Here is an 18,626-nt window from a genome sequence, read left to right as displayed (position 1 = left end):
TGCACTCTGTGTTCTGACACCTTACGTTTTTCAGCCATTTGTGCTACAGTAGCTCTTCTCCGGGATCAGACCAGACAGGCTAGCCTTCTATCCCCAAGTGTATCAATGAGCTTTTGGCGTCCATGACCCTGTCGCCGATTCACCATGTGTCCTTACTACACTTAGTACATTCAGTTACTTCATTTGTTATACACAAACAGACTCACAATTTATATAAAAGAGAGATGGGCAGTGAGTTTACATCTTCTGGACACAAGACAAAAGAAGACACATAGTTGAGGGAAAAATAAAATAATGAAAAGAATTTAATGTTTTTAAGTACAGTAACCATGAATGATTGATTACTTATGGGTTTCATACAGCACATGGTTTATACAGAGGTGGCCTTAGGGGTGTGCAGGGCCTAGGGCTGACCAACCCCACGCGGGGCCTGTTACGTCAAATACTGTTACCGGTGTGTGTGGACTGTATAAATTTTATACATTTTAAAATGAATAAAAATAATGTTAACATACACTGGATTTTCTCATTTCAGTATTCAGCTAAATTTTTGCAAGATAACACACGGACTTTATCAAAATATAACTGGAGAATACAGTATATATCTTGACAAATCCGCTCAAACAGGACACGCGGACCTCAAAAATAGGGCCCCCTTAGGCACAGGGCCTGGGGTGGTTGCCCCACTTGCCACCCCCAAATGCCGCTTTTGGGTTTATATTCATGGAAGTGTGCAGTTTCCACTCATCTCTTTGATCATGTGCAGAATTATCTGAGGATTTCGGCAAGTGACACGACCTGGTGTTGTATTTGTACTCTGAGGTGTACAGAGTGAAGAGAAAAGCAGGCAGGACTAATGTACATGTAGAACCTTCAACCTACACTCGAATGTGTTTGAATATTTACTTATTTTTAATATGACTCTTCAAGCCTTCACTTTTGTTTAACTTAACAGCTGTTGGATTTTCTGAGCTTCTTTTATTCATGGTAGATTCATTTATCTTTTGCAATTTTCACAGATACTGGTGTGCTGATATCAAAAAAGTTCTGTTTGCAGTATATTTGCAGCTTTTTTTTTAATGATTAACTTAATAACACTAATGTAATTTTAATTCTGGTAATTTTCTGCACAGTTTCAGATAATCAGGTTTTCAAATAACCTAACCTGGGTTATGACTTGAATGTAAGTAGACAGACGTAGCACTGAAATTACACCTGTTAGTGTTACAGTACACACAGTAGCTGTCTTATGCTGAGTGTTGTAGTTTTTAGGGTTTTTATAAGTGCAACTCTTTATTTTGATGCATTTTGCCATTTCTTTTTTGCATTAGTTATCAATTTTCATTATTTTACTTTTATTGCTTTGTGCCACAATTTAGTACTTTGGTTTATACTTACTTACGGGGGCCGCCATTTTGTGCTTTTTGTAATTATCAACAAAGATCTGTTGCCTCCACGTTAACCCCGGACATTGCATGATGTGACATCATCTTCTGAGTGCTTTGCATTCAGTGTCCAAGATTCTAGATTCAGTAGCACATTGTTTCCAAGATTGATGTTTAGGTAATCACACTTGCTAGTGTTTTTTCCCACTTTGATTTTGATTTACATATTGGCTTGGTAATTTTGGTACTTCAGATCTTCCGATTTTTTACCTTTGCACATTATTTTTTCATACTTTTTCTCTTTGATCTTCTGTTTTATTTCAATCATTCTTCCTGCCTGTTTTGCCATAGCAGAATACACAGTAATTTAATCACATAGAAATGGTTATATTTTTGTCATACTCCTTAAATATATTATTAACTGGCAATGATCTGTTTACCTAGTGTGCATCCTAGAGCAGACTATTCAGGTCTTGAAAACTTGAACTCTATTATGCTAGAAGCCCTAGCAAGAATATTTTAAAAGTAAGCAGGAAATAAAAACATAATCAGAAATCAAAAAAAAAAAAGGTAAAAAACCAGGAGATCTAACACACAAAGCCAAATCGAAAGCCAAAAATCAAAGTCACCAAAGTCAAGCAGGAGTTGAAAGCAGGAAAACACTATAAGGAAACAGGGTTTAGGGAAACAGAAACAATTGACAAAAGGTGTATGAATCTGCAAACTCAGATGAGGAAATACCTAAAATGGGCTGCTGGTACCAGTGGCTAATGAGCTCCGAGGACACGCCCCCTAACAACATGAAGCTGTCCTAACGACACGATCTTAATGACCAAAAGGGCAGCTCAAATAAATAAGCAACACCAAAAGTAAGACCAGGGTCAAAAATGACCCCTAAATTGTGTCATCAGTCTTGTAAAAAAAAATTGAAGAGAATCACGAAACATTTCAATAAAAACCTAACTCACAACAGTCTCTTATTTGTGGTTGAATCTGTCACATGTATAGGGTTTCAAATAAACATAATTGACTATTCTTTATATTAATGTACTACTTATTCCTAATTAATACAATGCTATTATAGTGACAGTTACAGCATTTCTAGCTGGAAAAATAAATTCACATGTTTGTGACACTCAGATACCACATGCAGAATTGAGTGCTCTCCTGAACTATCAGTGTTAAACCATCTCTGTTTGGTGCTCTGTCATCCATGAAGTCTGAGTTGCCCAGACTGACATGACAGACGTCCAACAATGTAGGACCAGCATCCAGTTCTGCTTGAGGATTAGCAGCCAACTAGAAGATGCAGATGACGTCTAATAAGGAAATCTACTATGTGGAGTTGTATAAAGTGAAACTCATCCTAAAAGTATGAGATAAATGATAAAATATAAAGAGAGAAGCATGTCCCAGAGCCTATTGGCATCCCTATTTAAATATATTGTATTGCTGCCTGAACATTATGAAAAGATTGTGCGAAGAACTGGGAAATTATTAAAACAAGTCATGTGTCACAGCATAATACTGAAGATTTTTTTAAAAGCATTTTGTGACATACTGTAGAGTGCTATGAAATACACTACAACAAATAAAGATTTTTTTTTATTATTTGTTTTTATATCTTCTTATATAATACGCTACCGTGGCTGTTCGTTTGTCTGTTCAGGATTTTAAATCACCTGTAGCTCACAAACCGTTTGAACTATTGACATGACATTTGGTACACATAAACTACGTGACGTCTACTATCAGCTTGCGGGGTGAAGATTGACCTCCAAGGTTATTCTTCTTTTTATTTTTATTTTATTTTATTGTAGGATCAACTCTCAGCAGCAGGGTGGCTGAGCGGCACATGCGTACGGGTGTCATTCTCATCCCTACCACCTTCGCCATCACTTCCCCTACCTCTTCATATCTTAAATCATTCTTGAGGCAGATTGAAGACTTAAGTGCCAGCTTAAGTGAAAAATTAAGGATAAACATACTAAGTAATTGCAACACAAACACTGACTTAAATGGTTTTAATGTGAAAAGATGTTAACGAAAGAAGAGAAGAAGCGGGCTGCTAGGGTGGAGAAAAGAAGAGCTGCTCAGGAAGCAGCAAGCGCATCAACCTCTGAGCAAATGAATGCTAAATGTACAGAGAAGGAGGATGAAAACTAGGAATGCTGAAGTCAAGTGTATTCACTGCACGTTATCATGCAGTGTGCCATTACTGGTTGTAAATATTCCTTGTCATACATTTTAACTCTAGGTTTCTATTTTGAGTAGAAAGAATAAATTAATTTAAGTCGTATTTTTATGCTGTATTTTGTTCTGTCTTTATAACAAACGATGAAGAGACCCAAGTCACTGATGCATGCACAACAGGTAATGTACTACCCACCTTGTGATTTTAAATATAATTTTGGATAATTTGTGTTTATAACACCACACTTGCTATTCAACTTACTTCTACTGTTCTATACAAAGCACTTTTCAATCAGATCCTGTTTTAAGCAGGTTTGTTGATATCCGCTGATTTTTAATTCACACCTTTGTTACTCTGATTTAACGTGGGTTAATTTTTTTTCAGGTTATTCAGAACAACTTTGCAAGTTTGAGTTTCAGTTCCCCTAGCAACAGCCTAAATATACGGGAGCATTTACTCATTAAGGTACAGTTAATCTGGTACAGGTAGCCTGGTCCACGTGGATTTCACCTTGAAATGAAACAACTATTCCTCTAAGGTGACTCCACAGTGACTTGTGCTTTTTTTTCCGCATACTGGTCCTCCCATGACTGTGGATCTGTAAGAAATGGGATCCATCAGATGAAGTGATGATGCAGTCCTCTGCTGCTTCTGATCTTTCCATAGTGGAATTCCACTCCAAAGCTCCAATAACCGATATGTGACAAAGTAGATAGATAGATAGATAGATAGATAGATAGATAGATAGATAGATAGATAGATAGATAGATAGATAGATAGATAGATAGATAGATAGATAGATAGATAGATAGATAGATAGATAGATAGATAGATAGATAGATACTTTATCAATCCCAAGTATGACGAGTGATACATTCTGAAATGCCTCTTTAAGCGCATGTGTTGATAGACTACAGCCAATCTGCACAAGTTACACTAGAATTTGCTGTTAAAATTATTTTAACAATCTTTAGCAACTACAGGGATGCCCTTTATGGGTGAGGACCCATTCTTTACAGACCCATGACCGTGTTGTGAATGAAAAGCCGAGAAGGACTGTTGATTCTTCTCCACAGTCTGACACCAATTCCCTGTTTTTTGTGCTCTCCAGTACTGTACACACACACACTTCTTTAAATAGATCTGACTACACATTTGATACTCTCGCTGATTTAGCATTCAGTTATGTTTAAAAGGCAAATACTGGTAATAAAATTGCCACTCAGTATATGTTTTCAAAGTTTTGTCTGTGTGCTAAAAAGTATAGTAAGTAGATATTTATTTATCATTTTACATTTTAAGTCACTGTGTCAGCTGCTGTTAGTAGAACTTGATTCATTCCAATGTGTTAAGTTAAAAACAAATATTGTAGAATAAACTTAAACTTGTGAGCAAAAACACAGAAACTGAAACGTTTGCATTGGAATGAAAAAAGAAAATGTACAGCATAACAGTTCTGAGTAAACTGTAAATCATGATAAAGAGTGGCAATGAAGCACATCACAGATGAGCATGCAGATTAGACTTCACGACTCTTGATAATATAGTTTTCAATATACAAAGTGTTTAAGTGAGAGAATCATCTTACCTGAGGAATAACTGCAAAAGCTTTCCTCCACTCGTGTAGAGATACGTCATTCCATGAGACTCCATCGATTGTTATGTCACCTTCGGTGGACACAAGTCGTAAAAGAGCAGACAGCAAGGTGCTCTTTCCTGAACCTGTTCTCCCTAAAATCCCCAGCTATCAAACAAGAAAAGAAAATTAAACCACATTCTGAAAGGATGGTCCACATATCATTTCACAGGAGCAAGTTATTATAAGCAGGCACCTAATATCCACTGATAGAGACCTGCGGAGGTGGTGGCGGCTCTTCAGTAAGTTGTGTATTAGGTCACTCTTCTTCTATAACAATAAAGAATACTTGTGACTGACACCAGCCATTATTTTTCTTTTTTTTTCCTACTTTGATTATGTAATACATGAGGGTGGCACAGAGGCTGACATGGACAACCTGGAAGCTGGCATTTCTAATGTTTGTAGTTTCCCCAGGGTTCATTAGCTGATTCTAGCATTTCTACTTTATCAAATACTTCTCAACATGACTTGGTCCAGAAGAAACCCCAGGATTGTGTTCAAAATCCACCTCATCAGTGCTGCATTGAGAAAAGAATTGGGGCATGAATTCAGTGAGGTCTCGCTTAGGGATGGGAATTGATAAGATTTTCACGATTCCGATTCCATTTTCGATTCTGTTTAACAATTCAATTCTTTATCGATTCTCCTATCGATTCTTATTTTTAAAAAAGGAGAACACATAGGTCGATTAGCTTAGAACTTTGTTTTATATCTTATCTTTGAACAAGATAGAAATTTAGGAGTAGCATGACCTTACAAACCCAACAGTGAGATCTTAAGAGATCCACAGCCTACGGCTCCTCGATGGGGTGCCACGGGGTCCCCAGAAAAAAATGTGTAAATGTAAAATAATAATAAAATAAATATTCTTCTGTAGCAATAACAAAGTATAACATAAATTATTCTGTGGCAATTACACAAGAATGTCCAGTAACATTTACACTCTCCTTTTTAAAAGTATATATGAGCTGAGCACTCAAAAATAAAACTACATCAGCCAGCAACAAATACAATGAACTCAAGTCCAATGGAACTGTGCACTGTGCAATTCTGCAACCATCAACTATTTTGACAGCTACATCCATGTTGGCCGCATTATCAACAGTGGCTGCTACAACCTTGTCTTTGATACCATACTCCTCCAAGATCTCATCAATCTCCTCTGTTACAGCTGTCCCTGTCTGTGCCCGGTACACTGGTTTGGGTTTGAGGACTTTTTCTTGAGCCTGGCCATTCCTGACATAATGCAGCGTTACTGTGAGGTAATGATCTTGACTAAAACTTGTCCATCCATCTGCAGTGACGGCTGCCTTCAACACATGTTTCAGCTCAGAAATGGAAACGGATGAAACATCTGGTAAGAGGAGAACATGCAACTTTGACATTCCCTGACTTAGCCTACAATTAAACACATTCACTTACCGAAAATTGGGGGCATCTACTGTGGCAAATGGGTGCAAGCCTTTTACCACAAACTTAGTCACTGCTCGGTGACATTCGTCTATCCTGGCCTGTGTCATTTTACTTTTCCCCGCCTCTGTGAAAGGAGAAGCTACCGGTAGACTGCAGCGAGAACTGCCAGCATCTGAGACAGCCAGACTCTGTCTGTCTCTCTCGTCATGGTCATCTAAATGCAATGCACAGTAATAGCAGGTTTTGCAATAAGGCAAATCACGCTAACATAATATGTAATGTTAGTTGATTACCTGCCGTATTAACGGGAGAGGACGTGCAAACGTTACTGCTGCTGCTGAGTTGAGATTCACTAGTCCGGAGCGGATCAAAAATACGACATTCATTTAAGGTCATTGCGTGTTTTGTGAGCAAATGCTTTTGCATATTCGTAGTGTTTCCTCCCTTTGATGAAATATCTACTTTGCAAGTATTGCAAGTTGCCCTGTTGTCATCCTTTCTCGTAAAGTATAACCAAATTTTTGACCGTTTGTGCCGCTTAGGCGCCATGTTTCCTGCTGGGTAAATGCCCGACGCAACGTGGTGACGTCATTCGAGGCTACTGGAATCGATAGGGGAATCGTTTGCAAAAATGGCAAACAATTCCAAGGAATTGAAACAGTGGGAACCGGTTCTCAACAAGAACCGGTTTTCGATTTCCATCCCTAGTCTCGCTAGAGGTGATCTGTATGTATGTGTGTGTGTATATATATATATATATATATATATATATATATATATATATATATATATATATATATATATATATATATATATATATATATATATATATATATTTATATATATTGTGGCAAGCAGCTGGGGGTGGTACCCAGCCGGGACGCCCAGAAGGACTGGAGGAGGGATTACGCCTTCTCCAGACCACGAAGGGGCGACCACCCTGGTGGCTTTGGGGACCACGGGAACAGAGCTTAGAAGCTTCCGGGTGCACAGTTGGCACTTGCGCCACACCGGGGAGTGCTGGCAGGCACTCATTGGGAGGCACCTGGAGCACATCCGGGTGGATATAAAAGGGGCCGCCTCCCTCCATTCGATGGCTGGAGTCAGGTGGAAGATGACAGAGCTCGGAGGAGAGGAGTGGAGGCAGACCTGAAGAGAGAAAGGTATTGGAAAGAGAGGCCTGGACTTTGGGGGTGAAAGTGGGTTGTGTGGTGTGTTTCACTGTAAATAATTGTGTAAATAAGCGTGTGTGGTGCATTTAAACAATGTCTACTTGTCTGTGTCCGGGCTGTTCACCACAATATATACACACATGACCACTATACAAAGAAAGAGAGTGGAGTGGTGTGAGTCAGTGCTTTGTGTTCTAGAGAGAGAAGACTTGGAGGAAACCACACGTAAGACACACTGGACAGTACAGCCAGGCACAGCAGGGCACTGGGTTTTCCCTTATCATTCTTTTTATAATCATTTGTCTGGCATGTGTTACAGTCAGTAAAAACACCATTCTTTTGATAAACTTGCTGCCTCATGGCTATTGTTCTGAGTTGGACAAATGCCTGGGGGAGTTCTGCTATCACACAACAAACACAGATATCTAGGTACTTCTGTCACAAAGAAAGGACATTCTAATGGTAAAAGGTTATTTAAAGGTACTAATCAGCCAATAATTAAGACTATCAAGACTGTGGTCGATCCACAACAAATTTTCCCTTCCCTGTTACAAGTCTTGTCTTCCTAATTACAATACTGGCTCCATGTTTGCATGACACTTCATCTGCACTAAGTCAGGTTTCAGTTTTGAAAAGTTTAAACCTGCATTACGCAATCAAGGCTTTAAAAATAACAAAGTTTGTTCAAATGTGACAATAGGAATAAAGTAGTTGCTCCCTGTAGAACATAATTGCATAATCTTTTCTTTACTGGAAATCTGAATTACGCCAGATACATTTTGCTTCATAAAAGGTCTACAAAAAGGACTGGACGAGTTAATGTGTAGTGAGTATGGAATGAATCAAACAAAACACGACACAAAACATAAACAGGTCCTTTAATATCTAAGAAACCCACTGAGATTGCAGATAGGCATAATGTAAAGTGCCCAAATCAGTTCAGGCTGGAATGCTAAGATATATCCACCTAACTACAAAGATGAGTGTCTGTGTCTGCATATTTGTAGTAATACAAATCACAAACATTAATACTGCTTTTCAAACCCCATACCAATTTTATCATATAACAGAGACATATGCATTGCACTCAACATTCCAACAGGTGGGGCATTTCAACCATTTGTACTAATGCACTTAATTATTACAAATGTTAGTGATCCGCCATCTATTGGAATAACACATACAATGCATTTTATGACTGCATGCATTACAATAGAAATTCCAATAGATGGTGCAATACAAACGTTAACACCGAGGTCTGCGTTGATTATTTAGATTTTAACCCATCTTCGACAGGCAGCACAGCAAGTAATACAATATAATATAATTATAATAATATACATAGGATAATAATTTATAATAGTAATTGCTTTCAGGATAAATGACTAGTAACTAAAAGTTATAGACATAAATCTGACTATACAGAGTTAAAATGCCTTTAGATACAAAAAGAGGGAAAGAAGAATAAAATTACGATGTCACCATTCTGAGAGAGAAGAAAATACAAAGGAAATGAAAGGAAAAAAATGTTATACAAGACTAGCTGTGTAAGCCTGTGCTGTAAAAAGCCCGGGGTCCTAGAAACTATTGAAATTGTCAGAAAAAAAAATGAAATATAGAGATTTTAGGTAATTGAAAGGAACTACCCTGGGCATCGCTCTCCTAGGAGGATTCGTTTTGCTGACATGCTCGCATCGCTTGTGCATTAGTGGTGGGAGGAAAAGTAAAATGGATACCACTTTGCAGATGTTAATGGCTAAGCAAGTTTGTCTTTCTTCTGAGGTTTCGTTTTGCTGACATGCTGTCCTCACTTGTGGTATTAGTGGCTAAGCGAGTTTTCTATTTCCTCGGAGGCAGAGCCCTTACCCCGACTCCATCTTTCACTTCCAGGCCGGACAGACAGACACACACACTTCCACGCGTAGACGTTTATATATAAGACTAGTCATTTAGCCCGTTACAATAATGGGCGCTAGAACAGTAGTGCATAAACATTAGTAGGAACAGTCTATATTAAATGGCAAGGGACTTTGACCTCATTCTTTTTGTTGGTTGTATTTTTCTTTCTTTCAGCCTTTCTTTTGTTGATGTTTACTTGCTGAGCTGACCGTTCTTCGTGGGCTGCCGCCATGTATTGTGTGTCTTTAATTTTCTGTGACAGTAATACTGTCTTGTACGGCTCTATTCAATAAGGGCACGTAGATAATTTAGTTCAAATGGCTCTGGAATATGTGAAGAGCAACAGGTGCAGATCTTTATTTACGCGCGCCTTTATTCGCTGCACCCAATTGAGGTCGTCCTTTTGAGGATCGCCTTTTTGTGCTTACTGAAGGATGCCTGTGCGCGCCCTTATTGAAGGATACCGTCTTGTACGTCCACTGGCTTGTACGTTCGTAATATACGTCCGTAATATACCTTTAATTTTCTCTGGCAGTAATACAGGCGTGCGCATCAGTAATATGCCTTTAATCTCCTCTGACAGTAATACTGGCTTGTATGTGGCTGTAATATGCGTCACTGTATTGTGTACCTTTAATTTCCTCTCGCAGTAATACTGGTTTGTATTTCCGTAAAACACCTCTAACTTTCTCTGACAGTAATATCGTGCATCGCACCGTGCCCCGCGCATGCGCACTTCACCAGAAGACACCCACACACGGACACCTGGACGCACACAGGGATTTTATATATATAGATGACACATTGACTCGGTATTCACTCTGCCACCATCAAGAAGCTGTGTTTAATTCTCTCTGGCTACCGTCAGTAAGAACTTTGCATGTTCTCCTTGTTTAAATAACGATTGTTTTAGATGCTCAGGCTTTAATTTAGTCAGCTAGTTAACAGGTTGCACATTTACAACATGCCATTTACCTTTTGACCTTTGTTTACTGAAAAGCAGAGGTTTTCAAGGATAGCTCGGTCACCCTCCTTGTACTTGGCAGTCAGGTTGTTGACTGTCATTTGGCCTCCAGATGGCCAGTCCTTGGTATGCTCGTTCTTGATGACCAAGTCTTTCTGCTTTTTCCCAACATTAGAATCTTCTGAAGGCAGGTCAATAAACTTGAATACCCGGCTCACCGAGCGCATCTGTAATAACATGCATATATACCCGTCAGCTGATGGTATGAAGATAATTCTTGCATACATTCTTATTTATTATTATTTCATTATTGCAATATTTCCTTTTTTTAAATAAAATTCTTTATGAACATTTTCACTTTATGACATCAATGTATGGTAACCCAATCTGAAGATATTATCCAATGATAATTATGAGCTACACTGCTCCAGTTAAACTCTGAGTTTCCATGGTATGCTAATTTAAAATAAAGATATACTTTTCAGTGCACACTGTGACCAATATAAAACAATTTCATATTGCTAAGTAATATTGCAAGTATGCATTTTCTTTGCATTTTCCTTACCAGACTATCCACATCTATACTGGAGTTCACAGCCCACTGTAAAGTACCCATGATATTCATTGCAAGCGTTATAATTATTCCAACGTCTCCACCATCCTCACCTATGGGAGAAACCATTAGAAAAGCTGATTATATGAAGCACTGAGAAAAATAATTCTGTTGAATTAAATATCTAAATATCTGATGCTTCTGCAAACCTAAACAAGCAACTGAAAATAAATCAAAATAAAACACAAGATACTTCTAAATGTGTTGTTCATTGTGGATAACTGTAACTGTACTACAACTATGATATTTAACAAAATGAGATAACAGTCTTACCATTTGTTCCAATTGAAATAAAGGCAACAGCAACAAAGAAGAGCACAAATACTATGTCGATCCTCATCTGGAACCATCGTAAGGTGGAAAGGTATAGGAACCAGTTGGCGGTGTGCACATTTATTGCTTTGTGGAAAAGGGCTTCAAAATATGATTGCCTGCTGAATGCACGGATAGTCCAGAGACCCTTTAAGGAAGTGATGAGATGAGTGAAAATAGGACTGCGGGCTGCGGGATGTGGAAGAAAGAAGAGATAGCACTTTGGTGAGAAACACAATTACACACCGCAATCTGACACAAATTCACTGTCTCATCATTTCTTACCTTCACTCTCAAGCTGCTTTAGCTGTTGTGAAGTGCGAAGAAAATACGACCTCAAGATGACAAAAGCAATAATTACAGGAGTTGCTGCCAGAAAGATATAGGGCTTTAATGATGCCACCACCAAAATGGCTCCCAATACAATAATGGTCAGCTTAAAAGAAACACAAACAAAAGTTAGGTGATTAATACAACAATCTAATATTTTTTAGTGATAAGAACCGAATGAACCAACATAATGTGTCTTACTACATTTAGAAAAAATTGAACTATTAGTTTTTCTCTAAAATAATAAACCTCTGTTCTGTTCTGATTAACATTAAATGACGTGAACTAGTCCAACTACTGCAAAACAAAATAACCCTTAACCCGCTTAACTCTAGTTATAAATTTTGTGAAATTTTCTCTTTTTTACTGCCCCAGCACATTAGCACTGTTATGAGTGCCACTCCCTCACAGCTCCTGAGATCTGCATCTCAATCACTGCCCAGTCTAGTTCGGTTATGCGCATATTCTCCATCAGAAGTGGTTTCGTTTGGAGAATGTGGTTTCCTCATATTCTACCAAGAATAGTAAAGGAGAATTAATATATGCAGACAGTGAAATAGCGGATGCTGTAAACTCACATTTTTCTGAGCGCTTCACAAGTGAGCAAGTGGATAACCTCCCAGAGGTAACAGGGACTACTAAGGAGGTAGTGAGGGATTTGGACATTGTAGAGGGAGAAGTGCTGCTCAGATTAAATAAGCTGAAATCAAACAAATCACCAGGACCAGATAATATTTACCCTCAAGTTCTTAAGGAGGCTAGTGAGTACATATATAAACCTTTGACACATATTTTTAGGAAGTCACTGCACACTGGAGAGATTCTGAAGGACTGGAAAATGGCAAATATCATCCCATTATATAACAAGGGTGACAGGGCAGATCCAAACAACTATACGCCAGTAAGCTTAACATGCATCGCAGGAAAATTAATGGAAGGAATTATTAACAATAAGATTGAGCAACACCTGGCAAGGACAGGAGTTATTCTGAACAGTCAGCATGGGTTCAGAAGAGGAAGGTCGTGTTTTACCAACATGCTGGAATTCTATGAGGAGGCAACAAAAGGATACGATCAAAGTGGAGCATATGATATTATTTATCTGGACTTTCAGAAAGCATTTGATAAGGTGCCACATGAGAGGTTGGGCATCAAATTAAAAGAAGTGGGAGTTCAGGGTGATGTTTTTAGATGTGTGCAGAATTGACTCAGACAAAGGAAGCAGAGGGTGATGGTGCAAGGAACACTCGTTTCATTACAGACTAAGTTACTTTTCTAACTTATTCAAAACGTTTTACATAGACAGTTGAGAGCCACTTCAGCGACCATCAGTGTGTACCCTACACCTGGATGATGCGACGGCAGCCATTTTTGTGCCAGTATGCGGACCACACATTAACTATTAAGTGGTGAAGGTCTGAGAGAGATAGTTAGCCAAATAGAGACAGGGGGATGATTAGGAGGCCAGAATGACCAGGCCGTGGTGGACAATTTAGCCAGGACATGAGGAAACACTCTACTCTTTTCGAAAGATGCCCCACAGAGATCTGAGGTCCTAGGTTTTATGTGTCATCTGAATTATGTTGCCAATTTGTACAGCACAGTGTCGCCATTGATGCACTGGGGCATTGGGATCCACATACAGACCACAGAGTTGCACCTCCTACTGACCACTCCAAAACCCCTCCAGAATACAGGAATTAATAATATTGTTAACAATTGTAAAACTTTATTAAGTGTCACAAATAAGCATTCATTCTTTGATTAGCATTGGCACAACCACATACTACTGTAACCCAGTAAATGCGTAAAACTATTTCTATATTTTGTTTGCCGTATGCAATAATAAGGCAAAGTTGACATCTCCTTAAAGACCAACACATTCTTGCTTTAATTTATGTGAAAAAAACAAAGCAAAACTTTTGCTGTATTGATTTTTTTTACTGCTTCCTTAATTCTCCAAATAAAAAGTTAAGAAATTTGTAATGAATAAACACGTCCTACCTGTACAAAATCAAAAATAGTAAGTGGCAGCATGTCATCAATCTGAGCGATGTCTTTTGTGAACCTATTTAAAATTCGACCTAAGAAAAAATGAAACACCAAAAAACTATTAATTAACTAATTATTTTAGTACAATCAAGTGCTACATCATCAGCATCAAGGAAATCTGACAATAATATTGTATGACACCACTGCAGTTGTATTTTAAATTAATTTTAAGTAAGTAGGTCTCAGTGTTTTACACCCTCATAGATATGTCAAATACAAATTCTTCAGTAAATGATAATCTTACTGTAACGAGGCTGTGTTTCCCTTCATTTAGCCATTCTCAAATGTGGCAAAGCCTGTGCTACTCCAAGAGTTGGGCATGAAGGTAGCTGGTCAGTGAAGGCTCCACTTGGATTTGCTTTGTAAAGTCATGACTAAGTAAAAAGGTTTGAATTTTTGATTATCTTTCTCCTCACCTCCTTTGTTAACGTTCACTTCTGTATCAGAATTATTTACTAACATGCTGTGAGACAAAAATGACTTTAGGGTAAGCATGTTTTTTGTTACAGAACTAGCACACAATACGATGCCAGAGTGTGTGGGCTGGTGGCTAAGTGAGTTGGGTCAAAAATGATCTAAAGCAGCGTGAAGCATAGGAAAGTCCGAGGGGAAGAGTGTATTCCTCTTCCCAAAGCTAAGAAGAAATTAAGTGTGATTTTGTGATAGTGGAGAATTGGGTTTGAAGCTTTGTTTATCACTATGTTGCAGCCGGTGCCTGTGCTAGGTTATTTGGTGCCCTAGGGCAAGCTTATTAGTGTGCCAATTGACTGTTCAATAACTAACTTGTGTGGCTGAGTCCCCCCCTTTATGATCTGCACCCTAGGCGAATGCCTAACTCGCCTTAATGGTGGCACTGGCCGTGGTTGCAGCTGTGAAACTTGGTCTCAGTAAGTTTAATCCTAAGCAATTTCTAAGGCAGTGCGCAGCTCTTTTAAAGTTTGTTTAAAATGATGTTAATGTGGTTGTTTTACTGCTTCACCAACCAAATTCTTCCTGTGTCCAAGTGAGCTCTTCTCCAGATACTGTGTTTATCCTCCCATATCCAAAAAATATGAAGATTAAGTTGATTTGTGATACTAAACTGCACAGTATGTGTGTGTGTGAGTGTGTCGGTAGGTCCTCCAGCTAAGCCACCCTGTGCCGTATTGGTTTTGTCTTTATACTCCTGATGCTGCAGCCGAAAATGTTGGATTAACAGATTTTAGGGAATGGATTGATTATTTAAAATGATGTCTATTCTGAGCACAAAAGGAGAAATGGAAGGTCGCTTTAATTCTTCTGACTACTATGCATATGTGGTTTCTGTACTAAAACTATTGTACACACTCAGCTGGATGTTTGAAAAACAACCCATTTACATAATTCAGAGCCGTCTCTTTTGAGACACAATCAACACCACAGGTATAGTATAGTATGTACTATTCTAAGATGCAAATATAAAATTAAAATATGCCCAGTTGGCTTTGTTTAAAAATTAGACCACAACCTTTATTAATATATGTGTAAGATTCCATTTATGAAAGAAATGAAGAAATCTACAACAAGACATCTTGATTACTTGAGTGACAGAATGCAATAAGCATACAGCGCCGTTTTACATAGTGTGGCGGATGGCCGGGGTTCATGTCCGGCCAGGACGCCCCTTTGTTATATGTTCAGGTGGAGCAGCCATGGACAGTGCAATACCTCTCCCTGGACATAAGATGGCCACCCCCCTGGGTTGGAGCGCTACCTCAGTTTCCCGCAGGGCTCCATGGGATTTGGAGTTGGGTGCAGCCCTGTTGGGTCCCGCAGGCACTGTCAGGGGGTGCTGCAGCTGGGACTCCTGAGCCTGTATGGAGGTGCAGCCAGAATCAACCACCTGGAGCACTTCTGGGTGGACTATAAAAGGGCCCAGCAACCACCACTCAATGGCCAGAGTCGGGAGGAGTAGGACAAAGCTTGAAGGAGGAGTGGTGGTTGTGATGGTGGAAGAAAGAAATTGTGTGGTGGTGTTTTGGGACTGTGTTGTGCCTGTGGGGGTCACAGGAAGACGTGCCCCACAGGTGAAGAAAAGTAAAACTTTCTGTGGTTTTTATACGTGCTCCAGTGTGAGTTTGTGTCGGGTCAGGCGCCTATATAGCGACTTTTACAATAGATATTTTAAAGAGAGTATGTCATGTCTGGTGTGTTATATCTCACATAGAATACACACAGTTACAAAACTGAAGTCTTCAATGAAAGTTACAAATTTAAACCATTCCAATCAGCCCCCCTTAGTCAAGAGGAAAAGAGACATTGTGATAGGTTTTTATGGGTTATTATGGGTTAACTCATTTTTCCTATCATTCTGGAACTATTGAATTTTTCATGCTGGATTCTTACATACACAAGTTTGGATAAGCCTTTGTCATAAAGAAAATTAATGGTACGTGTCATACCTAATGTGCAGTTCTCAAATAGTGGGATGAGTTGTCGATTTGAGCAAAAACTACTCAGTCTTTTAGATGTTACTATGTAGCAGATTTTCTACGGCTTTGAAGGAATGTTTATTTAAATGTTGTATCTTATTGTTAAGACAGTGATAAAAACCAACCAACCTGTTTTCATTGTGTTTATGATGGCCATTGGAGCATGTAGAACTGAGTGAAACATTTTCTTGTGTAAAATCTTTGACGCTGTTATAAGCGTGTGAACCAAAGGAAGTCCTCTGAAGAATCCCAGTGCAAGAAGACTTTCAGCAGTGCCAACATATATATAAAATATGTAGAATGCGCTGGATTTAGTAACATTTACTGGAAATTGCGAAGAAGACAAATTTCCTGTTTCAATGTAATTGCTAGAAAATGGAAAAAAACAACAGTTAGGATCATGCAAAACTACAAAATTAAGAATGCTACAAATATTAATTAAAGTAAAATGTTTTACATTTTGCTTTATATATTGAATATGTTTTAGACTATCATTTTAGGTTTTGTAATTTTCTTAAAACCATTTAGTTTAGATTTACTTTATACTTTATTGTCAAATAAAAACATAGCATTTTGATTAGCACTTGTAAAATAAGAATTAGACCATACTCTGTACATATGTCAATAAGGACCATAATATACCTTTCCTTTGTCTCTTCTTGTATAAAATATCACTTTATTAAAGTAGCATTCCTTGTACACTATTCATAGGTATTGGGATTCATCTGTTGTGATTTTATTTGGGACTGGGGTTTGCCAAAGTCTTTATTAGTAATGAATTGCACAATAAAAAGACAACTGGAGGGAACGACCAGTGCAACAATCCCAACTTGTCGCCTATGCCATATCCAATCTGTAATGCTGTACTTTATTGTCCTCATAAATTTCACATTTAGGTGAACTGTTTCAACAGTTCGAGTTCTGCTGCAATCTCACAAAGCAAATTCTGCATCTAATGAGGGCGAGGACTGAGAGATTTTTGTCTATGTGGCTATCCTGGCCACTCCATACTGGTGAAGTCAACAATCACGACATCTGGACAAATGATGTGCAGACCCTGACTGTATGGAGCCCAAGATGCAATGTCTCATAAGAAATGTCCTGAACTAACTTTATATTTGTTGACAGTTTATAGCAATTGTTTGGATTTGTGCCTTTCATGACAATATTGTATTAACAAACCATAATACCAATACGCTATATTTGTGATCTTAGTAACAGTAAAATAATACAAAAAATGCAAATACAGATGCAAAAAATGACAAAATATAAATAAAATTTTACCTGTAATTTTTCATTTAAGTTTTTAAAAAAGGTTTACAAATTAGATTACTTATATATTTCGAGAGTGTCTCTCACTGGTTAAAGGCTCAGAGCCATTTAACAAGTTTACAGATGAATTAGAAATTATAAAAATGTATAAACAGAAATACAGGTTAGGTTGAACTCAATGTAAAACAAGGCAGTTTCAAATTGATTAACATAAATGATTCTAACAATATACTGGAAACCTTTTCATATTATTCCTGAGATTTTGTCAGTGGACAATAGCAGAGAGGAAACACAGACACCAGTCAGCAGTGTCCCTGGGGAAAATAACCTCTGGGTGGTCTACAGGGGGTTATAACACAAAGTTGAGCACAACATGAAAAGTATTCATCAACTCCAAGTAAAGTTACTTTTAAGGGCTTGGTAAGACACTTAATTAATACATTCATTATCTTTTGTCACTGTAATATTTAATCTTTATTCTCACATTCAATTTAGTGTTATACTCTAAGTGATGACATCCTTACATACTGTTTTCACAATTCACACATTTTTCTTACCTAAGAAGATATATTCCTACAAAGGATCCAGCCACCTAAATTAAGAAAAATCATAATTAACATAAAAATGGTTTTGTGATCGCTTTCATTAACTATGAAACATTCTCAGAGCATTTATAAAAGTCTCTTTCCTTTCTTTAAGATTTATTATTGAATTCTTGGATTTCTATACCTGCTGTGGGCTGGCGCCCTGCCCAGGGTTTGTTTCCTGCCTTGTGCCCTGTGTTGGCTGGGATTGGCTCCAGCAGACCCCCGTGACCCTGTGTTCGGATTCAGTGGGTTGGAAAATGGATGGATGGATGGATTTCTGTGCATGTATTTTTTTCCTAATCACTAATAATCACGATGGAGAACTAGTTTAGTTCTTATCAAAG

At 38.2% G+C, this 18,626-nt stretch overlaps 1 protein-coding gene across 1 annotated transcript in view; it reads right to left on the bottom strand.

Annotated features, from left to right (window-relative positions):
- Nucleotides 1–18,626, bottom strand: part of cftr (CF transmembrane conductance regulator) — a 136,565-nt gene that overhangs the window by 24,533 nt on the left and 93,406 nt on the right. The window contains exons 16-23 of the mRNA XM_051935924.1: nt 18,253–18,287; nt 16,553–16,791; nt 13,926–14,005; nt 11,877–12,027; nt 11,553–11,780; nt 11,232–11,332; nt 10,678–10,893; nt 5,168–5,323 (exon numbers count right to left, since the gene is read on the bottom strand). Coding sequence (XP_051791884.1) covers nt 5,168–5,323; nt 10,678–10,893; nt 11,232–11,332; nt 11,553–11,780; nt 11,877–12,027; nt 13,926–14,005; nt 16,553–16,791; nt 18,253–18,287 — 1,206 coding nt within the window. The remainder of the gene's footprint in view (nt 1–5,167; nt 5,324–10,677; nt 10,894–11,231; nt 11,333–11,552; nt 11,781–11,876; nt 12,028–13,925; nt 14,006–16,552; nt 16,792–18,252; nt 18,288–18,626) is intronic.

Source organism: Erpetoichthys calabaricus, chromosome 1, assembly GCF_900747795.2.
Source record: "Erpetoichthys calabaricus chromosome 1, fErpCal1.3, whole genome shotgun sequence".
NCBI classification, from domain to species: domain Eukaryota; kingdom Metazoa; phylum Chordata; class Cladistia; order Polypteriformes; family Polypteridae; genus Erpetoichthys; species Erpetoichthys calabaricus.
This window is presented reverse-complemented; position numbering and strand designations above follow the sequence as displayed.